This window comes from Penicilliopsis zonata (assembly GCF_001890105.1).
Source record: "Penicilliopsis zonata CBS 506.65 unplaced genomic scaffold ASPZOscaffold_17, whole genome shotgun sequence".
Taxonomy (NCBI): domain Eukaryota; kingdom Fungi; phylum Ascomycota; class Eurotiomycetes; order Eurotiales; family Aspergillaceae; genus Penicilliopsis; species Penicilliopsis zonata.
In genome coordinates this window covers 457,510-484,270 of record NW_019208925.1, presented here as the reverse complement: position 1 = coordinate 484,270, position 26,761 = coordinate 457,510, and the positions used below count along the sequence as shown (strand labels likewise).

At 49.7% G+C, this 26,761-nt stretch overlaps 11 protein-coding genes across 11 annotated transcripts; 4 read left to right on the top strand and 7 right to left on the bottom strand.

The window, feature by feature from the left end:
* Positions 1-1,885: 1,885 nt before the first annotated feature.
* On the bottom strand, positions 1,886-2,424 carry ASPZODRAFT_154389 (hypothetical protein; the record flags this gene model as incomplete). The annotated part of the gene is made up of 2 exons (XM_022726081.1): positions 1,886-2,229; positions 2,313-2,424. The coding sequence occupies 2 exons, from the start codon at positions 2,422-2,424 to the stop codon at positions 1,886-1,888; spliced, it is 456 nt and encodes a 151-aa protein (XP_022578409.1).
* A 1,387-nt stretch (positions 2,425-3,811) lies between these two features.
* ASPZODRAFT_73709 (hypothetical protein) lies at positions 3,812-4,888 on the top strand (the record flags this gene model as incomplete). The annotated part of the gene is made up of 1 exon (XM_022729908.1): positions 3,812-4,888. The coding sequence occupies one exon, from the start codon at positions 3,812-3,814 to the stop codon at positions 4,886-4,888; it is 1,077 nt and encodes a 358-aa protein (XP_022578408.1).
* Positions 4,889-5,130: 242 nt separating this feature from the next.
* On the top strand, positions 5,131-8,997 carry ASPZODRAFT_892681 (hypothetical protein). Its single transcript, XM_022730352.1, has 4 exons — positions 5,131-5,682; positions 5,741-5,999; positions 6,056-6,198; positions 6,267-8,997. The coding sequence occupies exons 1-4, from the start codon at positions 5,386-5,388 to the stop codon at positions 8,883-8,885; spliced, it is 3,318 nt and encodes a 1,105-aa protein (XP_022578407.1). The 5' UTR covers positions 5,131-5,385; the 3' UTR covers positions 8,886-8,997.
* Positions 8,998-9,005: 8 nt separating this feature from the next.
* Positions 9,006-11,624, bottom strand: ASPZODRAFT_891934 (hypothetical protein). The gene is made up of 7 exons (XM_022730350.1): positions 10,825-11,624; positions 10,499-10,767; positions 10,382-10,442; positions 10,261-10,333; positions 9,853-10,207; positions 9,562-9,794; positions 9,006-9,496 (listed from the first exon to the last, which is right to left on the bottom strand). The coding sequence occupies exons 1-7, from the start codon at positions 11,420-11,422 to the stop codon at positions 9,127-9,129; spliced, it is 1,959 nt and encodes a 652-aa protein (XP_022578406.1). The 5' UTR covers positions 11,423-11,624; the 3' UTR covers positions 9,006-9,126.
* A 202-nt stretch (positions 11,625-11,826) lies between these two features.
* Positions 11,827-12,621, bottom strand: ASPZODRAFT_73295 (hypothetical protein; the record flags this gene model as incomplete). Its single annotated transcript, XM_022729878.1, has 1 exon — positions 11,827-12,621. One exon carries the CDS (start codon positions 12,619-12,621, stop codon positions 11,827-11,829), a length of 795 nt encoding a protein of 264 aa, XP_022578405.1.
* A 400-nt stretch (positions 12,622-13,021) lies between these two features.
* Positions 13,022-14,258, bottom strand: ASPZODRAFT_73454 (hypothetical protein; the record flags this gene model as incomplete). The annotated part of the gene is made up of 4 exons (XM_022729891.1): positions 13,022-13,199; positions 13,256-13,617; positions 13,714-13,927; positions 13,993-14,258. 4 exons carry the CDS (start codon positions 14,256-14,258, stop codon positions 13,022-13,024), a joined length of 1,020 nt encoding a protein of 339 aa, XP_022578404.1.
* Positions 14,259-14,865: 607 nt separating this feature from the next.
* ASPZODRAFT_73268 (hypothetical protein) lies at positions 14,866-16,780 on the top strand (the record flags this gene model as incomplete). Its single annotated transcript, XM_022729875.1, has 7 exons — positions 14,866-15,241; positions 15,324-15,405; positions 15,494-15,731; positions 15,804-15,949; positions 16,018-16,528; positions 16,603-16,668; positions 16,736-16,780. The coding sequence occupies 7 exons, from the start codon at positions 14,866-14,868 to the stop codon at positions 16,778-16,780; spliced, it is 1,464 nt and encodes a 487-aa protein (XP_022578403.1).
* Positions 16,781-17,826: 1,046 nt separating this feature from the next.
* On the bottom strand, positions 17,827-18,956 carry ASPZODRAFT_19192 (hypothetical protein; the record flags this gene model as incomplete). Its single annotated transcript, XM_022727352.1, has 3 exons — positions 17,827-17,860; positions 17,920-18,455; positions 18,522-18,956. The coding sequence occupies 3 exons, from the start codon at positions 18,954-18,956 to the stop codon at positions 17,827-17,829; spliced, it is 1,005 nt and encodes a 334-aa protein (XP_022578402.1).
* Positions 18,957-19,478: 522 nt separating this feature from the next.
* On the top strand, positions 19,479-21,230 carry ASPZODRAFT_145825 (hypothetical protein; the record flags this gene model as incomplete). Its single annotated transcript, XM_022725114.1, has 2 exons — positions 19,479-19,561; positions 19,631-21,230. The coding sequence occupies 2 exons, from the start codon at positions 19,479-19,481 to the stop codon at positions 21,228-21,230; spliced, it is 1,683 nt and encodes a 560-aa protein (XP_022578401.1).
* Positions 21,225-23,511, bottom strand: ASPZODRAFT_135928 (hypothetical protein). The gene is made up of 4 exons (XM_022723938.1): positions 23,253-23,511; positions 22,546-23,175; positions 22,326-22,457; positions 21,225-22,255 (listed from the first exon to the last, which is right to left on the bottom strand). Exons 1-4 carry the CDS (start codon positions 23,340-23,342, stop codon positions 21,425-21,427), a joined length of 1,683 nt encoding a protein of 560 aa, XP_022578400.1. The 5' UTR covers positions 23,343-23,511; the 3' UTR covers positions 21,225-21,424.
* A 430-nt stretch (positions 23,512-23,941) lies between these two features.
* On the bottom strand, positions 23,942-26,131 carry ASPZODRAFT_135926 (hypothetical protein). The gene has a single exon (XM_022723937.1). The coding sequence runs from the start codon at positions 26,055-26,057 to the stop codon at positions 23,976-23,978; it is 2,082 nt and encodes a 693-aa protein (XP_022578399.1). The 5' UTR covers positions 26,058-26,131; the 3' UTR covers positions 23,942-23,975.
* Between the last annotated feature and the right edge of the window lie 630 nt (positions 26,132-26,761).

Here is a 26,761-nt window from a genome sequence, read left to right as displayed (position 1 = left end):
ATCACCTGTCGTTGGATGAGTTGTTTGGTGTGTTTGTTTCACCATAAAACATCCTTCAAGGTGAGAGTCAGAAAATCGTTTCTCTGAAGAAATCACAGGCCAAGTCCACAAGACTAGGATTATTATCTGTTAGATTGCTATCACTTGCTTGAGTCTTCGATAAATGTTTCTTCAACGGAAGTTTGGGCTCTCTATGGTCAGGTTAGAGATTCAACTTTCGAATTATCTATTCGTCCTATTTCCTTCTTTGTGCCAGTTCTTGTATTTTGCTAAATGATCAACACGTAAAGATAGTCTTCTTAATATACCTATGCCTTCTATATATATATGCCCTGAGTAATTATCGTGGTAGTTTCCTTCTGGGCTCCTGGGCAACACACTCCTTCCCTTTTCAGCCAGATCCCGGATGTCAAGTGTGCAAGCTTCTGATTGGATGAGATGCTTAGTCATGATAATGATTCTTTCAAATAATTGGAGGGATTGTGAAAATGAAATTAAGCTTATATTTCAACCAATCATATCATGTTAAGAAATCAACGTCAAGACACGCCATACCCCTTGGCAACCAGATAAATATATATATATAAATAGAAGAGAGATGTGATGCGGGCTACAATATGGGAATATTCATTGCTGTAAATCAATAGTTGTCTGCCAATTAAGTTTCAACTAACCAGCTAGAGTAAAAGAGAATATTATCTACGAAGACAGGATTTGCATGTAGTACACGGAAAAGGCAGTGACAGAGCTAGTTATAGATAGTCATGTATGAAGGCAATAGATATATGTATGTTATAATTAATCTATAGTAAGATTACTGCTCAATCAATATGAAAATCAGTGAGATTGGACAGTGAGTCAGGGTAAAAGAGGCGTTATGCCGCTCTATGCGACCAACTGGCATGGAGATTAATATGGAAACAAGATATTTATACTCAAGGTTGAATTTACCAGGTGGTGCCTTAATTTGGTGCCTGGATTATGTGGCAGATAATTTTCTTTTTATGTGGCCTAGCAGAAAGACTGTGGTGAATCAGCAGGGTTTATAGTAACTCATCTTAAGTATTCACTTAATTAGTCTTTCTTTATTCATTTACTTTATAATAATATATTCAACTTTCATATAAACCCTTACTCCTTCTCCTATTAGGTGGTAGTGACTATGGATCATGGATTTCATGGCTATCCGACTCGCTTTGAGAATACTCAACTTGGTGAAGCGAAGATATTCACGGTGCGTCCTTCGAATCTGGCTGAAATCTTTTTTACCATATTGAAGCCTTGTCATTGTCTGACCTTTCATCATTACCAGGAATAAAAATCTCCAATATCTGATTGTCCAGCGAAATTTGATCCATCACAACGACTACAGCTGCCCATCACAGATCCTTCCTATCTCGGTTCATCTCTTTCTACAAGTGAGTGGTACAACAGGCCTTCGGACAGAGTAAAAATTTTCCTCGCCATTTGAGCGCCTACACAGATTCATAAGCGGTAGTAAACGACTCTCTCGAGGAAAGGATTTCAGACTCGGAACACACTCTTACAGATGGACATCAGACCGGAGCCAAGGCCCTCTTTAAAGCCTCCTGCTCATCTGAAAAGGCTATTTGAGACAAGAAGATCCATCATCTGATCTTGATCCAGTTGGGGGATGAGACGGTTTCTTTTCTCCATTTGAATCAGATATCAGTGGTAGTCTTCATCCTAATACACTCCTCGCGGTACTCCTATAACATTTTATTGTAGCCTAGGAACGAGGGAGGATTTCGAGGGCGGAGCCATGGCTCTACAATAATAATTGTAAGGCATAAAAAGATAAGTGCTGTTTTCCAGAAGTATCACATGACAGTACTCTATCTATAGGGTACTACTTAACATCCATCTATTTCTCACCCAAGAAGGCTTCCACTTCAATTTCCACATTCTGGCCCGGAAAAGGCAGCGAGCTCACACCAACCATCGTCCAGATCGGCTGGTGATCCGGACACCACTTCTTGACTTGCGCAACCATGGCTTGGATGGTCTGTTCATGGATCTCCTCCTGATCAAGATTGGTATGGTACGTGCGGACTTTGAAGACACGATCCCAGCCCGACTTTCCCGACGAAGATGTCGGATGGTTTGCTTGTTCCAGTGCATGGAGAATGACTCCGTTGATATTGTCGAATGCTTGGCTAATTTCTTCCTCGAGATTTTCAGAGATCTCCATCGAGTCCAGCATACCGGCTTCACCACAACTTCGAATTAGCCCCCAGTCGATCCTTTTCCTCCCCTTCCAAACAGACCATCACGACTGCAAAACGGCTTACCTTGTCCTGCAAGTTCCAGTTTGTCGCCAATGATACAGCATTCGCTGAAGCCAAACTTATTCCGGAACTCCTCCCCGCGGCCAGGTCTCGAGTAGAAGGTGAGGTTTGACATGTTCCGTGACAGGATGTGGGATTCGTCTGCACTCGTTGATCTGATGATATTTGTTCCTTGGGAGTTCTCTATGTTCAAACAACAAAAAGAGAGAGAAGCTGTTATATACTGTTTAATAAAATGGGGGCCATTCATACAGAGTAGTTGTAGAGGGAAGGCCCCCCACCCTGTTGCTAAACGATCTCTCTAATTGAACAAGGAATCATAGACTGAATAACCTATTTCTATTTTTCTATAAATGAATTAGCTATATTAGCCATGACGTATCAACCCTGCTAACATGAATATGGTCGAACTGACCAGCCCCCAACTGGAACTTTCCAGTCATCCTGCGCGGGGTTTGGTGGAGGATCGAAGGATTCAAAATGCAACGTGAGATCTTATTCTTGAGTCGCAAGTCAGCAGAGAACCCCCTGGTATTTACTATTTATGCTAAAAACAGCCTAAAACGCAATGTCAGCTGCAAAAGATCGTCCGTCGGGGGGGGCATTCGTAACCAATTAATGGACGCCCAGTGACGCAGATAGGGAGCCTTGACAGGAAGACTTCTGTATGGAAGGAAATTAGATCTCTGCCGATTCAAAACGGACTGTATCTCCGGCTTGATGAGAGATAGGCTGATGGTTTATTTCAATCCCAGAAAAGTGTGCCATCGCAAAAGGACAATATCCTCTCAGCAATAGGAGAGCCCTCCAGAGCCAACTCCAGCTAACGTGAATCCATAAGAAAAGCTCTGTGAGACGGATTTCAGTCGATTATAAAGCTTTTATACTCGTATCTAGTCATTTTTCCGGGTTATTTTTTCGTCCGAGCAGGCAGGCTTCGACACGCCCTCTCCCACGACGGTGAGGTTGCTTCGATCGTATGAACTCATTCAACATTGATATCCGGGTATTAAACCGCCATGAAGTTTGCCTCAATGATATATGTGGTTTTGATCTCGTCTCAGGGGTTCGAAATGAAATGGCGTTGGGGGATTTTATCTCCGAGACATGGGTGTGGCCTGTTCATACTCGGCTCAGTGAACAACGAAGGACTGCGGGTGAAAAGGATACTGTGACCTCTTCCCAAAAATTATTTCTAATCCATCCCCAAGTATCCGTGAATATTTGGCCCCTAAAGGCTACTCCGTCGATGTGTGTTGATCGACGTTGTGTTGTCTGTTGGTGGTGGTTGTCCTCCCGATGCCAAAGAAGCAAAAACCTCGTCCCGCGATAGACACGTATCAGAACTGGCACTTTCATTCTCTCTCTTCTACCCTTCACTTGCTCACAGGCCAAATATTGCTTCAATTGCTAGCGTGTAAGAATTTAAAATTGCATATATTACAATCTTCTATAGCATCTCGCCCTTCAAAGAGTCGGAATACTGTCCAAATCGTCCGAAAATGAGTGCGTCGCCTCGCCCACGCGCAACGCCGGGCCTGGCGCGTCACGCTTCACGTCCGTACCACACCCCCAGCACTGGAGTTTTCGCCCTTTTGCCTCAATTTCTGGTTCCGTGGGCTGAATTGATGCACCTGAATCAGCCAGAGGGCTATCTTGCTTTTTATTGGCACTACGCCATCGGCCTGGCTTTTGCAGCCTGCATTGCGGCACCACACCCACCACCCCTTTCCGCATTCATCACAATCGCTGGCTATCTTTCTGTCTGGGTTTTCATCTTCCGCGGCGCAGTCTGCACTTGGAATGATATTCTCGATGAAGTGTTTGACTGGAAAGCGACTCGGACGCAGCTCCGCCCGTTATCGCGCGGGGCACTTTCCATGGCCCAAGCCCAGATTTTCCTCCTCCTGCAGGTGATTCTGCTTGGGATCCTTCTCATACCGCTTTCAACTGCTTGTCTTATATATGCAGACATTATGGCTATGGTTTTCGCTATAAACCCTCTGGTAAAGCGGATGACGCATTTCTCACCGTTCGTCCTGGGGGCCGGATTCGCCGTCCCAATCCTCATGTCTTGTGCGGCGTTTCGTGCAGACCCTCTACTGCAAGCTTTGCTAGGCATGGATCTAGATGAGGATGAAAATGAGGGCTCACGGGCATCTTCTGCCTACTTGGTCGGCGCTGCCTGCTTATACCTGGCAAGTTTGCTGACTACCGTCATTTTCGAGTCCATCTTCGCCCATCAAAATATCAAAGATGATCTGAAAACCGGTGTGAGGTCTTTAGCGTTGTATCTCGGACCACGAGCAAAACAGTGGCTCTCCTTCCTAGCATCGATACAGGTTTGCCTCACCCTCGCGGTAGGCTTTAGTTGCGGATTTTCCCTTCTCTATTACACGATCAGCTGTGGGGGGTTGGCAATCTCACTAGCATCTTTATTATACTTTGTGGATCTGACGAGCCCAGCGAGCTGCGCTCTTGTCTTCCGGCAAGGGTCAATAGCTGTGGGATTGACTCTCACCATCGGCCTTCTGGCTGAATACATGTATAGGTCATTACTGTCCATAGCAGGAGAATGACGGAACAACTAGTTGTTTCCACTTTCTTCATGGGTCTTTGATTACTTACCCCAAAATTACCAAGACAGCGACAGGAGAGAAATATCTTGCCAGTCTATTCCCTCCGAAAAAGGAGCAGCTGGTCTGCCTTCACAATGATTGGTTGCGTCATTTACACCATTTCGGATTATCTATATGAAGTACAATTTTCTATATTCTTGGCCCTAGGTTTTCAATCAGCCTTAAAAGACACGTCCATCCGTATACTCCATCTTGAATGCTGGCTTTAACCTATTTCCATGGGTAGTGGAATCGAATTCCAGAGAATTTCGCTGATATCATCCACGGATCATCAAAGCAGTGACGCGGGACTGAGGTACGCGCGGACGACGTCGTACGAAGGACACTGTTGATCTTTCTTTTCTTTCATCCGCCTCGCATCTCTACTATATCTCTCCATCATCTATTTCCAATCTGAAAATAGTGGTAATTATTATTATCCCTTCTGTTCATAGACAATGCCCAACAGCCGGACCGAAGCTGCGAAGCACAGCCTACTCCCGACAATTATCGACGACCTTGCCTGCCAGGAACCAGGCAGTATATGGGGGGAATATCCAAGGTCTGAGGCCTCTCTGAAATACGGCTATGAGAAGATTTCGTATGCACAGTTTGCCAATGCGGTCAATGGAGTTGCACACCAGTTGGAGAGCACACTCGGTAGGAAAGACACAGGAGAGCCATTGGCATTCCTGGGCTCCAATGATCCTCGCTGTCCTATTGCCTTGATTGCAGCCATCAAGGCCGGCTTCAAGGTTGGTCGTTCACGATTTCTTCCCTTGACGGCAGATTTTTCTCATCTTGCATGTCTAGCTTTTTCTCATCTCGGAAGGAAACAATCTCACGACCAATATCAAACTGCTTGACGATGTCCAGTGCTCAACTCTGGTTACTACAAGCAAACTCCTGCCACCTGTTCAGTCCCTTCTGGCTGAGAGAACCATGACTAGCGTGGAACTATTCCCTCTTGAACTTCTCTTGAATAACCCGCACTCTCCATATCCCTTCACGAAGACCCTTGACGAAGCGGAGCGAGATACAGCCTTCATGACTCACACGTCTGGGTCTGCAGGTGACAAATTTGGATGCTTATTGTTAAAATGGGTGTACTGACTTGGCTTTAAATAGGCTTTCCCAAGTCTATGTCTGTAAGTCATAGCTATGTCGCTCGTGTGGCACAAAATATCGGGCTAGATGCCCCTGAAGGTTACGAAATGCTGAGCTCGATGATTGGAAACAATCGAAGTGTTGTATTGACCCCTCTGGGCCATGTAGGTGTTGGACCTCCTTGAATAACGTGCCATACGAGATCTCTAATTTTTAACGTTGTTCCTAAAAGCCTGCAGGTGTACACTTCGGGATTCTGAATCCCTTCTTCAACAACACAACTGTCATACTACCTTTGCCCACAGTGTCACCGACTGGCGAAGCTCTTCTTGATATCTTGAAGAACTGTCACGCGGACTGGGTAGTCGCGGTGCCGCTGACTCTGGAGACCATCTCCAAAGGCACAGCCCTCCTAAATGATATCGCGCGTCATGTGAAGCTGCTCCTCTTCTCTAGCGGTAGCCTTTCCAGTAACTCTGGGGATACCATCGCGTCCAAAATCAAGCTCGTGTCTTTAGTAGCCTCCCCTGAGACGGGGCCGCTGCCGACAATGTATCGATATGGATATAACTCTCAAAAAGACTGGAATTATGTCCGGCTCCATCCGGCCCTGGGGGCAAGGTTCGACCCACTACCCGGGGATGTGTTTGAACTTGTCTTTGAGAGGTCACCTAAGTGCGAGTCTCATCAGACAGTCTTCACTCTCTATCCGGATTTAGAAGTATATCGAACCAAGGATCTGTTCACCCCTCATCCCTCTCTTCCAGACACTTGGACTCACGCTTCACACTCGGATGACATTATTGTCTTTCTCAGCGGCGAGAAGGCCAATCCCATTGTTTTTGAAAGTTATGTAGCCAGGAATCCAGAGGTTTCTGCGGCCTTGATGTTTGGCCACCAGCGCTTCGAGGCCGGGTTACTGATTGAACTTAATTATCAAGACACGCTTACCACGCTGGAGAAGGCGCATATCATGCAAAGAATTTGGCCGACTATTGAAGAGGCAAACGAGCTGTTACCAGCCTACACCCGAGTCTCAGAGTCGCATGTTTGCTTCACAGATCCTGGAGTTCCATTCATCCGGACACTGAAGGGATCAATTCATCGACAGGCGACCCTTCAGCAGTGCTCTGATAAAGTCAATCAACTTTATATAGATGTCGAAGCAATTTGGACTCCAGTATCCAGACGGCCTAACATAGGCGCGATCGAGAAGGTCAAGGAGCTTGTGTCGATGTCTGTAAGGGAGGCTACTGGATGGGAAGATATCCAGGAAAAAGACGATTTTTTTATCCGTGGGATGGACTCACTACAGGTTCTACATTTGGTGAGACTGTTACGACAGAAAGTATCCATTCGATCCATCCAGCCAAGCACAATCTATCTGACCCAGACCGTTTCTGCTCTTGCAACTACCTTGAAAACAATGGCCCGTGACATGGAGTTCGCCGCAGCGCGAAAGAAGGAGCAGCAACTTCGAGATAGAATAGGCATGCTAAAGAAACACATGCATGAGATCGATCTTGTGGCAGACAACATCCTTTCTCAGGGAGTGCGTCGCGGCTACACGAGTGCAGCCAGGGAGGATAAAAGACATACGGTTCTCCTGACCGGTTCAACCGGTTCCATTGGGTCGTTTATCTTGAACACCTTGATCAGCGAGCCTCGCATTCGACACATCTACTGCTTGAACAGATCAGCTAACCCGGGCACTTTGCAAAAGGAACGCAATGCCCTGTTGGATTCCACTCTCCCAACCGCCTTTGCAGTCGAGAAAGTCACTTTCTTGACTGCGAATCTGTCTGAGCCACTGACCTTGGGTCTCCCTGCCATGATCTATAAAAGCATCAGTGATCAAGTGACACTCGTGATTTACAACTCCTGGAATGTGGACTCCCATCTTCCTCTCACTGCGTTCGAGTCCCCGCTTTCTGGGGTTGTGAATCTGTCCGCACTATGTGTCCACTCTACTCTCCAAGCCGCCTTCGTCTTGATCTCATCCATCAGCGCAGTCTCGCAATTCGACGTCACCAAGTCTACCAACTGCAGCGTCCCCGAGACCATCATTGAAAACATCGAGGCCCCCGCGGCGAATGGTTACGCGGAAAGCAAGTATATATCGGAGCGCCTTCTCGCCCATGCCACAGCGAAACTTGGCCTGCGCAGAGCTGTGGTCCTACGTCTCAGCCAGATCGCCGGGCCTGCCCGTTCTGATGGACGCTGGGACTTTGACGACTGGATTCCAGCGATGATCATGGGATCCAAGTATCTCGGAGTGCTGCCCAGCTCGCTTGATGGCGACGAGCAAGATAGCCACACCCACCAGGCAATTGACTGGCTCCCTATCGACGAACTAGCTGACGTGGTAGTTGAGATCGGCCTACAAGCCGCAGATCAGTCGTTGAGCCTTTCTTCTTCTTCTTCTTCTTCTTCCTCTTCTTCAAACGATGAGCACATTCGTGTCCTTCACCCTTTGAACCCATACCGAACAACATGGAAAGCATTACTACCCTGTGTGAAGGCTACGCTGGAAGAAACTGCCTCGCTGCAAACTACCATTGAAGTTGTACCCCCAGGCGTCTGGATCACCAGACTACGCGCCAACGCGGCAGCCCTGCTGGACGGGAGTGCGTCGGACGAGACGCGCGAGGCTATTTTGCACGCTAACCCGGCTCTTCAATTACTGGATTTCTTCGACGCCCGATTCGGCGCCCCGGGAGGCGACAAAGCGATGCGCGGAGATCTGCAGTGGGAAACCGTCAATGCAGAAGAGGCAAGTGCTAAACTGCGGTCTGCGGCTGTGATCGACGGAGCGATGATGGCGAGATGGGTTCGGCAGTGGTGCGGTTGAGCCTTTTTTTCTCTTTTCTTTTCTTCTAGACCTATAGATTCTGCATCGGAGAACTCACAGATTGGGAGTTAACTCATTCTAGTTGGAGAGCCTCTATTTTCATTATTAACGCGTTTTTACTCGTAATCAATCTCAAATGTTATGCTAGATCTTATAAATGCCATACTTTCCAGAGGCTGAGACGAGAGGGCTTGATTAAAATCATACGAAGCAGCAGCCAACCATGTCTAAAACACTATATTCAAGACTTCCCCTTGTCATCTTTCAGCGTGACGATGCGGTTCAGCACGATCTGGTCGTCTGTCGAGTCCTTGTCAACGGTGAAATACGCGACCCGCATGCCCTGGAATCGGACGGTCCACGGCTTCGGAGAGCCGTCAGTATTGCTTTCTTCGACGTCCTTGGGCCAGGGCGCGGATTTCTGGATGTCCCGGAAGCCCGTCTCCATAAACGCGTTCTTGTAGATATTTTCCGAGTCCGCGTTCAGATCCGCAAGGTATCCGTCGGGGTGGGCGCTGGGGTCCTCGGATTTGAACAGAGGGTTGAAGGCACGGACCTCAGCCTTGATCGGGCTGTTGTAGGCGGCGGACTCACCAACCCAGTGAATGTAACTGGACAATCGATTAGAGATATACTTACTTGGAGATTAGGACAGAGTTTGACTTGGTCTTCTTACCTCTTGGGCTTCTTGAAGGTAGCACCTTCCTCTGGTTTCTCGTACTTGGCGTAGACACAGCTGACCAAACCAGTCTCGGGATCTTTGTCGAAGGAGGTGGCGGTGATAGGGAAGGGAACCTTGAGGAGACCGACAGACTTTCCGGGGGCGAGACGGAAGAAGTCAGATGAGTCGACCTCGCGGAAGTCGGAGCGCTCAATATAAACGGTCTTGGTGAACGGAACTTTGTGTGTCTAGAGAGAAAGCGTCAGATATTTTGCTGCATCAGGGAAATACAATAAAGGCACCTACTCCAAAAGCAGGATCTTTCGAGAACGGAACTTCCACTTCTTCCAGGTAATCATCGGGGAGGTTGTCAATAACCACCTTCAGTGGTTCGAGGACCAACATCAGACGGGGCACTGTCGCTTCAAGGTACTGGCGGATGGCCTGGTCGAACTTGGCAACTTGGACGTTGGAGTTGTTCTTTGTGACACCGAGGCCGTTTACAAAGGAAAGAATGGCGCCTGGAGGCACACCACGTCTACGAAGAGCGATCAGGGTATAGAGTCTGGGATCGTCCCAGCCGCGAACATGACCTCGGTTGACCAACTCGATGATCTTGCGCTTAGAGAGAATTGTGCCTGTAATGTTCAGACGACCGTATCTAAAACAGTATCAGTAATCCGAATAAGAAAGTAGTATAAGGCGAGAACAGACTCTCTCTGCATAGGCTGGTAAACGCCCAGCTTGTTGACCAGCCAGTCGTACGACACACGGGACTGTTCGAATTCTGAAGATTGTCAGTTGAGAATAAATGAAAGAATTCAATCTTTCCTACCTGTGGTACACAGAGAATGGGTGATGTTCTCAATGCTGTCACACAGAGGGTGTGCAAAATCCTAAATCTTGTCAGTAACAAGTCGGCGTCGAGTCTCAGAAAGGAAAAGCAACATACATAGGTCGGGTACATCTTCCATTCCGCTCCAGTCTTGTGGTGCTGCTTCTCTTCAGTATCCAGAATGCGCCAGGCAAAAAGATCCCACATCTGAGGGTTCGGATTGGTGATATCCTGCTTCATGCGAAGTGCCGCCTCTCCGGCCTTGTATTTACCCTCCTTCATGGCTTGGAACTCCTTCAGAGATTCTTCAATCGGGCGATCACGGTGGCTGCAGGCAAAACGTTCCTTGCCAGTGCCCTCTCCTCGCTGGACCTTGATCTCAGCCTCTGTAAGACCTTGTCAGCTCTTGTAACAGCGTTCCGGGCAACCTGCCAACAACGTACTAGAGCAGTGGCAGACGTAAGCTCCATCTTTCTTGATCAGATCCACCGCATACTCATACAGCTGCTGGAAATTTTCGCTAGCGCTGGTGCTCCGAACCGGCTTGAACCCCAGCCAAGAAACCATCTCCTCGATCGCCTTGTAGTAAACTTCATCTTCTCCCGCTGGGTTTGTATCATCGTACCGCAGAATGCACTCGCCACCACGATATCTCGCAAAGCCGAAGTTGATGGCAATGGCCTTGCTGTGTCCGAAATGAAGGAATCCGTTCGGTTCGGGAGGGAATCGAGTGATGATTTTCGGGTGCTTCTCGGAGATAGGGCGTTCCTCGTACACGTCCGCCAGAAACCCGACCTTGAACATATAATCGGGATCCTGGGGCAGATCGACGGTCTCCGGCTTCGCGGCCTTGGGCTTCGCACCTCCGTTCTTGGGAGGAGCCTTTTCCTTTGGCTGCTTGGGAGCCTTGGCCTTCTTCGGAGGCTTTGCATCCTTGGGCTTCTCCGACGGCGCTGCGCTCCCAGCCTGGGGATCAGCCTTGGGGACTTCGGCCTCCTTGGGCCGCTCGGGCAGCTCTGTAGTGTTAGCAGGAGCACTCATGGCTGCGAGAACGTTTGCTGTGCTTGAGAACTCGAAACAAGAGCGTCGTGAGGGGCGTTCGTGATTTTCGGCGGGCAAGACTCGCTTTGGTGGGGTCTGGTGGGCGATAAGAGAAAACTGGTCACGTGGCTCTGCTCCTGCCCGATCGAGTCATTCGAGGCAGCAGGAGAACTTCGCGTCGCTCCGTGACTCACTCGACGATACCTGGATACGATCTAGAAGAGCGGTTTCTGTTCTGAATGAGTCAAAAAACTGTTCTATTAACATCAAAGGAAGTCGAGGCAATGATAGTATGAATGATAAGGGCTTCCAATCGGTGAGACTAGACATATTTTGACCGAGCTATGACTCAGATAGTCCCCTATGCTAATAGAATGGACAAAATAGAAAAGGCCCAGTGCATTTTACGGGGCAGAGAGACGCTGATAGGTTTCTCCAAATGCTTTATACCATCGATCGACGACATTCTCGCTCATTCCTGGCGCAATGACCTCGTCACCCCTCTCTAAGCGGGGACAGACGATATCCATGAACTCCTCGATAGATAATGCATTGGGATTTTTGTGCTTTTTGCTGTCATCTGGATCTTCTCGATCTCTGTGAAGATCAGTTCCGACCGCTGGCGGGATGATTTCAATGACTTTGATGCTATCGTATCCGCCTTTGGCGAGTTGCGAGCGAAGGTTCATCGTCCAAAAATGTAACCACGCCTTTGTCCCATAATAAACCGGGTTGATGACCGAAAAAGGGACAAAGCCTAACAGGGAAGAGACGTTCATGATTGTCGCTCCGCCTGGCCGGTTCTTGAAGTGTTCCAGTAGGCCTAGCGTTAAATGCATCGGGCCACGGATATTGATATTGATCTCTTCATCGGCTTTCTCAAGGAAGGTCTCAGGTTGGTCCTTGAGAACTTGCAGAGGACGTTGAACTCCTGCATTGTTGATGAGACAGTCAAGGTCTGGGTGTTTCTTCGTGACTTCAGCGATGAAGGAAGGAATTTGATCGACTCGGCCCGTGTCTAAGACAAAGTAATCGGTCGCGCCTATTTCCTCCATAGTTTCTCGGAGATTGGACTCAGTTCTACCGGCCAGAATGACCCTTTTGCCCTTGGATATGAGGTAGGATGACAACGCTTTTCCAAGACCGCCGCCTCCACCCGTCACTACAGCGCAGGAAAAGGGAAGCACTTCTGAGGTCATTTCAAGCTTTTAAGTGATCGTTTAGTAATTAGAAAGAGTGAGTGCGAATTTGGAAAAAACCTTTCTGATTTCTCGACTGGTTAAATTATAGGGGACTTACTCATATATGCTTACTGGGTTCACCTCATGCAGCTTATGAGTTGACGTCATCCATCCTTGTCTTCTATTTCCCCTCTTCCAATATCAGATGATACTTGGCCAATCGTCTCCCAAGGGTTCCTAACTAGATGTGTTGTACCAGAAACTTACGTTATACTTTATCTCGAGTTGAGTGCTACCAAGGTCGTGCTAATCAGAACCGCCATCTTTATGCGAAGACTCACTCGACTCAGACAAATTTCCCATTGGCAATTTTACATACAGTATGTCATTCAGCTATAATTCTATTTCGACCATGATGTCACAGGAGCAGGATAACCTTGCGGGCTTGATGTTTTTCAAAGACCTCATAGCCCTTTGGAGCCTCTGATAGCGGAATCCTATGCGTGATGAAGCTCGAAAATTTATCCAGGTTGTCTGCAAACACCTTCAACGATTCACCGAAGACTGGGCGAACAGCTGCGCGTCCCATATTGATGCTGTTACAGTTAGCCCTTGCCAATGTGTAGAAATACATATTCAAGAACATGCTTACTCGAGATTCTTGGAGTACGCCTCAAGACCAGTGTACGGAAGGTCTGACTGGTGGAAGCCAATCGAGGATATCACACCGCATGGTCGAACAAGATCAACTGCGAGTCTCATACCGGATTTATTTCCAACACTCTCCACAATGGCATCAGCACCGCGGCCGTCCGTGACGGATTTGATGATCGCAGGGATATCATCTGTCCCCAGCTTCAGGGTCTTCGCACCCATCTCGCGGGCTGCTTCCAAACGGTCCTCCACTGAGTCGACGGCGTACACAGTGCCTACTCCAAGCACTACTGCTGTCATAACCGCACAGAGACCGACGGGCCCACATCCCAGACAGACGATCACCGATTCCTCCAGCGTCTGGCGTATGAATTTTGGTTGCAGGGCAGAGGGTGCATGGAGGCTACCACCGATGATACCTTCTGCGGTTTCAGTGTTGCGAATCAACTTTGTAACGGCCTTCATAGCACCATAATACCCAGTGGGAAAGATATCACACATGATGATCATCATTTCGTCCGGCACCTCGGGGGGTATAAACTCGAGCGTGCTATCTGCATATGGTACTCGAACGTATTCCGATTGTCCTCCGTCCAATAACTTGGTTCCGAATGGAATGCCATTGACGCATCGATTCGTGTACCCGTGTTGACAAAACCAACACTGCATGCTTTGCTACTGTCAGCAGGACCAAACTCCTGTCTATTTCTTGGTGATTCAGGGAGCTTCGCTTACCACATCGGCGAGAAGATTGACATGACTTTTTGACCCACTTTGAAGCGCTGGACTCCAGAGCCAACACTCTCAATAACGCCGACAAATTCGTGGCCCATTATGTGTCCAGTGGTGGTCTCCTGGTGACCGCGATACATGTGCAGCTCGCTGCCACAGATACCTGCAATCTCAACCTTGAGAATGGCATCTGTCGGGTCAATAATCACTGGCTTTGGTCTCTCTTTCACAACTATGTTGAAAGGGCCGTCAAAGACCACTGCCTGCATTTTTGGTTCGCTCATAATCAGATAATATTGAAGTGTGTGATTCAGAAAGGCTGATTGAAGCCGGTTTCTGAGCCGCTATTTTCAACTCCTCTGTGCATCGACGCCATGATTTATACTCCGGCAACCCCGAGTGTCAGCCTCGTACAACTATTGCATACAATGAACCTTTGGCGTCGGGAATACATCCGGAGAACCCTTCACCTGATGTTGAAGCGGGGATCGGACGTAATGAGGGGTAGTGACTCGTTTGTGTATGCTATCGCTGCCTATCTAGCCCACCAGAAAAAGAGTGGTTTCCAGTCCATGATATTCAACCATGAGAAATCGCCAGGATCCTTTTTACTGAAAGAAAGATTGGCTATTATTAATAACTACTACTAGTTGTCACTACTACATACTAGTCATCTGTGCGGGTTGCAACATGGGTGATGCCAAGGTCAACTCCACTTGTCCGGTGGAAATACCGCAATAATTTCACGTGCAGGATGCAAGAGTCCCTGCTGCCAATAAATATAAGAGTGGTTGGTGCCTATAATATTATTTTAGCCTGTGTAAGTGACAGGGTGTCGCTCTTTCGTCCTCCAGGCTGTCGCATATTGAACAAACCATGACTTCCTTCACAGCTGTGCCACCAGTCTCTGAACTGACTAAGCTCTACATTAATGGAGAATATGTCGAGGCCAAGTCTGATAAAAAGCTCACTGTTTATAACCCCAAGGATGACTCGATAGTGTCCGATCAGGTTCCTATTGCCGGCGTTGAGGATATCGATGCCGCCGTGGATGCCGCCGAGAAGGCATTTCACGGGCCTTGGAGCCAGTTCAGCGCTGCTCAGCGATCCGCCTGTCTTCGGAAGCTGGCCGATTTGCTTAATGAGCATTTGATCGAAATTCTGACGCTCGATACCCATACGACCGGCAATCCGGTCTCACTCATGCCAACTAGAGAGAAGACGTACATCATGAGCCACCTCTTATACTATGGTATGTCTCCATATACCATCTTCATGTTTTTCCTCTCTGTCTACCTTCTCGACCAAATTCGGTTCTAATCGTTTGATTATAGCTGGGTGGACCGATAAACTACGAGGCGATTACTTCCCCGCGGATGACGGGTTTGTAAAACTGGTTCGCCATGAACCTCTTGGGTGCGGTTGATACATGTTTCCTTTAGTCTTCCTTTCTCCCCCGAAACTGGCAGATTATATGGATGATATGAAGCTGATTCCAGATAAGAGTTTGTGCAGGCATCAACCCCTTCAACGCTCCCGTTGCGACCTTGATCATGAAAGCCGCCCCCTGTTTAGCCACCGGAAACGTGCTGATTATCAAACCGTCCGAGAAGAGCCCTCTGGGTTCCCTTGCCGTGGCACCTCTTTTTGAGGCTGCGGGATTCCCGAAAGGTGTTTTCCAAGTAGTCACCGGCGCAGGGGAGACGGGCGCATTACTTGCCAGTCATATGCGTATTCGAAAGGTACGCGATTGCCATGCTAGACAGCAGTGTCGGGCCGATAAACTGATTCCTTTCCCCCTTCCACCATTCTAGATCAGCTTCACTGGGAGTGTGCCGACCGGGAAGAAGATCCAGATTGCAGCAGCACAGAGCAATCTGAAGCGTGTCACTCTGGAGCTGGGCGGCAAGAGTCCTGCTCTGGTCTTCGAAGATGCAAATCTGGATAATGCGTTGACATGGTTAGTTTTCTTCAAGGGAGCAGAAAATAATTTGAACCATCAGCTAAGACCAATCGGGATTCCGCTAGGACGGTGAATGCCATCCTCAACCGCTCCGGACAAGTCTGCGTCGCCGCCTCGCGCGTGTACGTGCAAAAATCTATCGCCGACAAGTTCATCGCCGAGTATAAGGCCCGGATGAAGGCTGCTGTTGATGGGATCGGAGATCCTCTTGAAAAGGCGACTCTGATGGGGCCTTTAGTTGACAAGGGAGCTTTGGAGCGAGTCACCGCGATGATCGAGCGCGGCAAGACAGAGGCCGAGCTGGTGATCGGTGGCGTGCGTCACGGCGAGCAAGGATGTTTCGTTGAGCCAACTGTCTTTCTCAACCCGAAGCAAGACGCGCAGATCTATACGGATGAGATCTTTGGACCTGTTGCCATCGTCAAGACCTTTGAAACCGAAGAAGAGGCGCTCCAAATGGCAAATAACACCGAGTTCGGCCTCATGTCCGGTGTCTTCACTCGAGACATCAACCGGGCGATGAGACTGTCGGCTAAGCTGGACTCGGGTGTCGTGGGTGTCAACTGCGTCAGCTACGTATGTACCGACTATATTGTTAACTTCCAATTCTCTCACTTGTGAAATTGATTGTATGCTGACCATCCTTCCAGATGAATGTTCAAGCCCCATTTGGCGGAAGAAAGCAGTCTGGCATCGGTCGTGAGTTTGGAGAATACGTATGTTAATTCCCGAGCCATCCTCTGATCCTTTGGTTTTGCTTTGAGTTGTTGACGAATCTATTAGGCTCTGCGAGGGTTTACCGAACCGAAGACTATCCTAATCAAGTGAGAAAAGCCCCCATTGAACTGTTGGTACATTAGCTTACAGTATGTGCAGCATGAATTCATAGTTGTGTTTTGATGGAGAATTGGTCATTTTGAGTATACTTTAGGTAAACATTTTGATCAAATAGCAATCCTATTCCTTTTGAAATACAGTATTTCTCTCAAGTACATCCCAACCAAACAAACCAGAGTAATTCATTAATAGTATTTTACATTTCCATTGAACCTCGCTGGATCCTACCCGGGCAAAGTGTTTTCCCCCCCCGCGCCGCCCCCACGGCGCCCCCCGCATTACCCCACCCCCTCCGCCAGGCTATCAGCGGGAGATAGCGGAGATAGCAAGCCAGTTCTATATTACCTTTAGCTATCTTATGGTTCATAACCTTCTAGATTTTATAAATAGCTGTATATTTATTGATTATTTATTAGTTTAATAGTCTCTTATAGTGACCTAACTTGTGTGATTCAACCACCTGATAGTCAGATTAGTATAGTATCACTAAGACTAAGTAAAATATGTAAGTCATGTACAGAGTACTCTATACCTTATTATTTTACAACTAGCTAGTCAACTGTTCATTGACTAGGTAGGTAGCTTAAATTGACTTTATTAGTTCTTTTTATCCTTAGCTAGTGATATATGTATGTCTGATTCCTATAAATTACCATATACGACGACAGCTCTACTACAAGCATTAAAAGTACAAGGAACACAACAGATGGAGTGATCAAGAATCGTAATGATATATCTTTGTAATGCCCCTCATAGGCCGGAGTTGCTACTTTCGGCGTTCACCAGTCCAGTAGCAACGCGCCTTGTGTATGGGAGCATCTACGTGGATTTCGAGGAGACCGCTGTCTAATCTACCGGGCTTACATATCAACTTGGGTGGGAAGGGAAGATGGGAAGACCCTTCATGTCCTGAAGAAATATGGGCTAGGCTATCTCCAAAATGATTACTGTGTGTATGTGTGAGAGTAATTGGTTATTTCTAGTATATCCTAGATATAAGCATTGATTACTACGCTGGAGTCATTTATGTAGTATGCTCACAGCGACGGAGTATCAGTGGAAAACTCCATCCTAGATGGAAGAGTCAGTATTTTTGCAGTTATATGAGACAGATACAATGGCCGACTCACCCGTGGGGATAACGATCACCGGCGAATTCGCTCTCCTCAATACGCTTCCGGATCTCCTTGATCTCTTCATCGGTGAGCTTCACGTTCACTGCGGCCGCGTTCTGCTCTAGATACTTGATCGTTCGAGTGCCAGGGATGGGAATGATGTCTGGTCCCTGAGCAAGTAGCCATGCCAGAGCTACCTGAGAGGGAGTGCAGCCGTGAGCCTCGCCGATTATCTTCATCGTCTCGACGACTTGTAGGATGCGGTCAAATCCGGCTTCATAGCGTGGAATCATGAGACGGAAGTCCTTGTCACCGAAGGTCTTCTTCGGCTGAAATTGACCAGTCAGCAGGCCTCGGCCCATCGGGCTGTATGCGACCACAGTGATGCCCAGTTCGCGGCAGGTCTGGAGCACATCGGACTGCGGGGGCTCGATATCTAGGCAGAACGGACTGTACTCCATCTGCACAGCGGAGATCGGGTGGACAGCATACGCACGGCGTATCGTAGCTGCAGAGACCTCGGATAGCCCCAAGTAGCGAATCTTTCCCCCCTATCCCAAGTTCTTTTGTAAGCCTCACACTCACACTGTTCAGCCATGAAAAAGAAAATTGGATACGCACTTCTTCAATTCCATCATGGCCTCGATAGTCTTCTCAATGGGAGTCACTCCGTCAACCCGATGGCAGTAATACAGATCAACCGTGTCCGCTTCAAGACGCACCAGGCTCTTCTCACACGCCATCCGCACATACTCCGGGTCGGACTGAATTGTCTGCTTCCAGTCCGTGTAGTCTAACCCGAACTTGGTCGCGAGGAAGATCTCGTCACGTTTCCCGGATCGCTTAAACCACTTGCCAATGACTGGTTCACTGTCAAAGTAAATGTCCGCTGTATCCCAGAAGCGTTGACCGATGGCATATGCATGGTCGAGAAAGGCCAACTTCTCTTCTTCCGAGTCCTGCTGGCCGTAGGCGCCTCCAAGACTCATCGTACCGAGCCCGATGGCACTCACAAGGGGGCCGTTGCGGCCAAGAGAGCGGGTATCCGACATCTCTATGATAAAGAAATCCGAGCCTGGTGAGCAGTTTCCTGGAATTGGGGATAGTTCTTGGGAAGTTCTTGGGGTTCGTCTTGCAGTCTTTGGCGGGTTCTCTGGATCTTTATATCCTTTCCAGGCGGTTGACCATTTCTAATCATTGGAAAATGCCTCATTTCGCTCAAACCTTCCGTGGTTACCCATGAAGCCAAACCCCAATCGCTGCTTGGCTGGAGGAAGGTTGTCTGTTCGTCGGGAGGCTTGACGTGCCCCAGCTTTGTGGCCTCAGGTGTCAGCATCCGGCAAGAAACCAATCACGCTGTTGGAATTGCGAGCCGACCAATGAGAGGGCGGCGATCACATGCCCAATCAGCGGTCTCCTTTACCGAACGGGCAAACCGGGTTCCTTCCCAGTTCGGGACATTTAAAGAGCCCGAACTCGGGAAGGAAAGAACGAAGGTCAGACTCTCTCCTCTCTCGTCTCTCTCACTTCCCCCACCGTCACTCACTCCGTCCACTCTTCTAGCCTCACTCTCCATGCCTTTCACGGAGCAAGAGACCAGGGGTAAGCCTGCCCGAAGCCGAATTTGTCGAACCAAGACTGGCTGTCGGACGTGCAGGTGAGTGAACCGAACCGAGTTCGTCAGGAGGTAGTTCTGTTCGGCTGATTATCCCCCACCTGGTCTCAGGGTACGTCGAGTCAAGTGTGATGAGGCTAGGCCGGCTTGTCAGCGCTGCGTGTCGACTGGTCGGGTCTGCGATGGGTATGGCATCTGGGGTGGTGGAGGCAATGCGTACGGAGACCGCCACCGGAGGGAGGAGACTCCTTCGTTCCAGCTGGTGGAGGGTAAACTCCAAAAGTCGTTGCAGCCGACGGTGATGGCAACAGTGACCGAGCAATTTTGTGCCGACTGGCTCATCGGACGCACCTCCAAGAAGATTGGGGGAGTATTTCCCTCGGAGTTCTGGTCCAGGCTGGTAGTCCAAGCCACGGCACAAGAGCCGGCAGTGCGTCATGCTGCCCTGGCGCTGGCGTCAGCTCACCGGGGTGATACCATGTCTTGGTCCGAGACTTGCACTGCGCCGGGCTATCGAAATGGCGATGAGAAGTTTACCCTTCAACAGTACAACAAGGCGATTGCCTGTCTGCAAGGGCGGGCGGTGGATGACAAGGATATTTGTCAGATAAGAGTCGCCTTCATCGCGTGCATGGTGTTTATCACACTGGAGATCTTACGGGGACAGTTTCAGACAAGCCGCATCCATCTCCAGCATGGCAAAATGCTCCTGAAACACATCCAGAGTCACCGGCAATCTACATCATCGATTGACAACGATCTGGTCGAGGCCTTCACGTGCCTGGAGGTCCAATTCTCCTTGTTCGGGTTTGGACAAGCCTCAGAGCTGCTACTGGAAACGGCTGGTGTCGTCATTCCACCGAGTCATGTACCTCGACGATTTAATTCACCCAGCGACGCTAAACGATCCCTGAACATCATCCTCCGAAACACTCAAAGGCTTGTGGAGATGGACCGTCGGCGTGGCGAATGTGAGGAAGCTGTAAATTACCAACTGCTTCTACAGTCCCGGTGTGTTGTTGAACGAGACCTTGAACTTTGGATCGAAGCATACAAAGCGTCTTTGGCCTACTTGAAGATCATTCCGGAGTTTAACCAAATCGGCGGCTTCAGGTTGCTCATGATGTACCACACCATGGCCACGATCATGGTGATGACCTCCCTCCTTGCGAATAGTGAATCTGTCTTCGACATGCACCTCGATCGTTTCATCCACATCGTCCAGGACGCCATCCAAATCCATCACTCTATTCGCAATACCCATCCCAGCGAAATATCAGCTCAATGCAATCCGGCGTTTCGTTTCACAGCGGATATGGGCTTTATCCCCCCTCTATACTACACGGCGCTGAAGTGCCGGGTCCCTCGAATCAGACGACAAGCGTTGAAACTGCTACGGTCCACGGTCCACCGGGAAGGCGTATGGGATGGACTACTTGCAGGGCGCGTTGCAGAGCAAGTCATCGCTCTTGAGGAAAGGTCTCTTTACCGTGACTCGCCCATCGATGACAACTTCGATGAGCTAAGCCCTCCCCTTCCCGAACATTTAGTGGTGCCGCCGCCCCCGGAATCGTGCCGTATTTCAGACGTTCAAGTCACATTGCCGGATCACCCCAGGCATGATGCTCTTCTAGTGTGCTGCAAGAGGCTTCCAGATGGTCTCACAATTGTGGTCTATGAAACCAAGCTCCCGGTGGTAGAGAAGCCGTAAGCAATGTGCGTAAAACATCTTGTTTCATCTGTTTTCTCTCTCTCTTCTCCTTTCTGTAAACTGACTTGGCAGATGCTCCAGTCTGGTATTATTTCAATGGAATTAGAACGGTGGAATTGAGAAATTTCACCGTTTATATATGATTCATCTCAGTTTGCGGCATTGGCAAACTTCATCAAGGGAAACATAGAAAGCTATTCGTGTCCAACCATCGACCTCAAATCCGCCGAGCCCGTGATTTTGGAAATTAGAGTGAAAAATATTCCAATGTGATACCTGCGGTCCAGAAACCGACACACCTCAGCGATGAACGTCCGCTCCAATGATCCTGCCGGGAAAGTCTCAGATGCCAAAATGATCGGGTATAAGATCCGGTATATGAAACAGCGCGGTGTCTTGTCAAGATAGAACTGTAAGGACCGGCAAATATTACAGGCAAACACATAACGTTCTTCAGCAGTCAATGTGTATCCTGTTTTGGACAGACTCAGTCGCACGGCCCAATAAGTGCACAGCGCGGTCGGTAGCAGGAGATCGGGATAGTGAAGGAGCGGAGGAGTAAATATGGTTTGCGTCTTGGGATCGCGGCATTGAAACAATGGAAATGTATCGTCAAGTACGGTCGGAGATTCATAGCAATAGCCGTAAGGGTAGAAGTCGGCATGCTTCTCTTTCCACTCCAGCAGACTGGCGTCCAGACGAATGGCTTGAGTCCTGAAGGTTAATGAGTGTACCGGGTCTGCGACATCGTCACCGCCATCATCATCATCATCATCATCATCATCATCATCATCATCATCACCATCATGGTTGTGATTGTCATTATCGTCGCCGTGATCATCTGGATTGCTAAAGTCTTTTTTACTCGAGAGATGTTTGTCGAGATTTGCCAAATAACTCGACACTCCAATCGCTCTGTCTAACAGACAGTGAAGGATATCTTTGGGCCGGTTGTCCCAGGGGACTGTGAGCCATTCAGGTTCGGCGAGAAAGAGACGACGTCGCAGTACGATGGCCCCGGAGACCTGTGATGGCGGTCATTATCTCCAAACAACCAGAGCATCCTGCTGGCGAAACTCCCAGGGCAGCACTTACCCAGAAGATTCTCATATCCATAAAAATAGCTTGTCCGACCCCGGCCTTGTGCTGTTGTGCTGTTCGGACTTTCAGTAGCTGCATCGCGCCAAAGATATGCCTCGCCAGCGCTTCATGGTCGCCAGAGAAGACCTTTTTTCTCAGAGTTAGTTTAATCGAATGATGAAGAAACGAGCCAAACACCAAAAAAGATACCCAATAGGGAGGACATTCGACTGACCTCTTTCAAGACAAAAAGAAAATTCGCTACGAACACCTCGATGGAGGACTGGTCACGCATTTCCTGCCGCATCAACTTCATTGCACGGCCATAGTGCTCGTACCCGACAATCTCAAGCCTCTTATCTTGATGCTGCTGGGCGACGAATACAAGCGATGCGGCTCCAAATGCTGCAGCCAATAGCGGTGACGTCGATTTCATCCGATATGCGTCGCTGAGGATAAATAGCTTGGTCCCTGTTTCCCGTTTGCTGAGCGGACAGCACTCGTCGATCAGCCGGCTGGCAAAATGATCAAGGATCACATCCTCTGGAGATGGCGACTGCGGCAACGACTGCGACAACGACTGCGACGCGTCTGGCGGTCGCTTGGGCTGCTTGTGTTTAGCAGCGACCACCACGGCCGTATGAATCTGGTCGCTGTCCGTGAGCTTCTGCACGACACGCGACTTGGTCGGCCGGGCTGACTTGGCCGCCGCGAGCTGGCGTCGAAGATCGTGACAGCGCTCTTCCAGATGGTCGATGTATTCGGCCTGCTGGATATATCCGCGGTCTTCCGCAGCGCGAGAAAACTCGCACTTTGTCGGGATGCCGCGCAGACAGCAGGCTCTACATGGTTTGACGCGATCACACTGTGTAAACCCAAAGATTAGCCCCGAAAAGAAGACTGCTGACAGCGAGGCACAATCACAGCCTCCGTTGGACCTGCCTTCACCTTGCGAGAATAACAGTTGGAACAAGAGAAAGCGGGGCGCTTCTTGGCACCCCTGGCTGTAATCCGGGTTGGTGACGAGGACATGGTGCGATTTGAATCGGGCAAAAAAGGGATGAAGATGATAATAAGGGGGAGGATCCGGTCGTCAAGACCGTCCTAGGTCGACAGATCGATCGATCGCGACACGCTTACAGAGCAGGGGCCTTTGGATGCCGCCCTCGGTCGTTGGTTCGCAATAGTACGGTGTGGCAAATGGGCGCTGTGCTGTGTTTACTTCGTATGGATGCATCGCATCGCGTCCAAGGTTTCTTCATTATTATTATTGTTATTCGGGTTGCCCCATCCTTCATCCTTCCCGCCTATGGCAGCAACTTGGCCGCCGGGGCCTTCATGCGGTCAGTTACTTCCATCAATGATAATCTTCGAGGCTAATTCCTGACGGCGCCGCCGGACAATGACCCCATATTGACCGAGCAAGCTAGCCTGTCCTCTTTGTCCACTCAGGCTCAGGCTGCAAGGGGCCCTTTTCCCAATCATGACGCACGCAGTCAGATCGGCGAGATATGCTTTACTTGGCAAAGGGTGATTCCTGACAGGTCATGTCTTAAAGAAGAGAAATATTGAAACACTGACAGATACGATGAGAAAGTACAGATCTTGATTTGTCTCTTTTTCTCCTTCTCTCTATATACCCTCCCACTTTCTCTTCCTTCCTCATTAGAACCCAATCTGAAGAGACAACCCCTTGACGTTCGCAGCGTTCACATACCGTCCCAGCGCCATCATCGGGAAATAATGCGGGTAGAGGGCGTATCCCAGGTAAAAATGCTTGGGGAACCCCGTGCCTGTATAATAGGTCTCGTGCCAGGTGGCCTGTCCCTTACATTCCTGGTCGCACGCTTGCATCCGCACCAGGTATCGGATGCCTCGTCGAATGCTTGTGTCGCTGACCGGACGGTGCGCCAGCAAGCCCATAAGGGCCCATGCCGTCTGTGACGCGCAGGATGGTCCCCTACCGGCCATCTGAGGTTCCCGGTATGACAGCAGGGTCTCCCCCCAGCCGCCGTCCGCATTCTGGATGGAAGTGAGCCAATCCACCGCTGACTGAATGGCGTCCTGGACACCCACGTCGACCTGCCCGGGGTCGTTATCCCGCACAGCGAAGTACGCGAGCCCACCGAGCACATTGCTGGTGCCATAGATGTAGTTGGCACCCCAGCGGCCGTACCAGGCTCCCGTCGTCTCCTGGATCCGAGCGAGATAGAGTAGCGCCCGCTCACAGGCAGCAGTCACGCGGTCGATCACATCCATGGGAACCGGCGGTACTGACGAGGCCTGCATCTTCAGGAACAGCCCGAACGCTTCCACGATGCGGCCCGTCACGTCGGCGGTGGATGGGTCGCTGAGACTGTCCATGTCGCTGAATGGGATCTTGTTTAAGTAGAGCCGATCGTTCTCCACATCAAAGGCTCCCCAACCGCCATCGCCATTTTGCATGCCAAGGATCCATTCCACCGCGCGGAGGACAGAGAACGAACGGCAGGCTCGCGGGTCATGCTTGATTAGCGCCAGCACCGCGGCTGCCGTGTCATCAACGTCGGGGTACCAGGTATTGGAATATTCGAAGCTCCACCCACCAGGGGCCAGGCTGGGTCGGTAGATGCGCCAGTCGCCGTGAGGGTCGAGGAGCTGACGAGCCTGGATCCACTCGATCGACCGGTCCACCAGGCCGGTCGGGACGCCCGCATCACAGAGTCCGATCACTGTCAGAATCGTGTCCCAGACCGGCGAGACGCAGGCCTGGATACGCTTCCCCCCACGCTGATCCTGCCAGGCGAACCGCTCCATTGCGTCCAGGAATTTGCGAATCGGGGCTTCGTCGAGCTCAAACCCTTCGAGAAATAGAGCCAGCAGCCCGTGATGCATCGGGGGAAAGATGCCACCCAGGTCACCGTCGACCTCTTGATGCTCCAGTATCCATTGCACGCAGCACCGTCGCGCGTATCCCCGGGTTGGAGAGGCTCGCAGCCCGCCGAGCCAGCGCAGGACGCTATCGGCTGCCGCATACGCACTAGCCACCAGATCTGTACGCAGCAAGGTCAGCAGTGGTGGCGCATATGGCACTGCTTTTTCAGCGGCATTGCACCACAGCTCGTCCAGATAGTCATTGGTCTCGGACCGTCCGTTGGGCAGCGAGAAGATCGGCTGATGGTGGCGGATCAGCAGTAAAGGAACGATGGTGCCACGAGCCCACGACGAGAATCGATATATACTCATCGGTGCAGAGTTGGGCAGGAGGATGAGCTCTGCTGGCAGCTCTGGCACCGCCTTCCACGGAAACAGCCCAAAAGTCGCCAGAAAAAGGCGCGTGAAGATCCGGACGGCCGCTACACCGCCAGCGGAGATGATAAACGCTCGGGCACGCCGCATCTCGGCTCTATCTGGCCGCAGCCCTAGCAGTTTGAGGGCAAAATAGGCCTCGGTGCTGGTCGAAACGTCACCGGGGTAGTGAGGGGCAATGCCCCAGGAGCCGTCCGCATTTTGATCGGTGAGAAAGTACGTTATAAAGGCAGCACGGTCTGCAGACAGGTCCAGCTGGAGGATATATCGCAACATGACATACTCCGCCGTGATGGTGGCATTGGATTTGAGCTCGCCGTACCAGTGCCCGTCGTCGTGACGGTGGTGGAACGAATAAGCCGTTGCGCGCTCAAGTGCCTGCTGTGCATCTTGGACAAGATCGTCATTGCTAACCTTGGACATCGAAGCATAAGTGCTGGTCGCTGTCGCCGTTGCCATTTTCTCTTTTTTCTTTTCTCTTCCTTTATCCTGGAGGGGATCTTGATGATAGTGAGGATAGAAAACCCCCCGATTAATATATGTATGCTCTGCTTTCTTCAGATCATGTACTCTCTCAACATATATATGTTGTTTTGACTCTTTTTTTCGAGAAAAAAAAAAGCTAGGAAAGGCAAACAAAGGTAAAAGAAAAAGAGGGATGATGGACGTCCCAGTCAGTTACCTCCGAAATGAGAGAAGGCGACTTCTAAACTTCCATATTTTTTATCCCTCGGATATTCGGTTCCTTATGTTGGCTTCAGGATCCAATGCAGCACGAGAACGACGTGCGTCATTCAGACAGATTTAAAATCCAACGTCACGTACGTGACGTCCCCGACATGATCTGGTCAATCCAAGCAAGCGACTCCAATCATTTGTGATATACTCAGACTTTTTGTGACCTCTTATCTGATCTGGCTCCATTCTATGGCCCCTGTCACTCGCCATACAGACAGATCCCTGCTTCAACTGAGTCTCCTACCCGCCAGCGAATCAACCCAAATGAAGGGATGAGTACACTAAAAAGCACGCGTCATCCCTCCCCAGGCCGCATTTCAATTTGTTATCATGCCAGTTCGATAATAAATCTAGCTGATCCTTCCAACACAATCGGAATCCCACTCCCTCCAACCACGACGGCAGGAGATCCGATGATCTGCCTC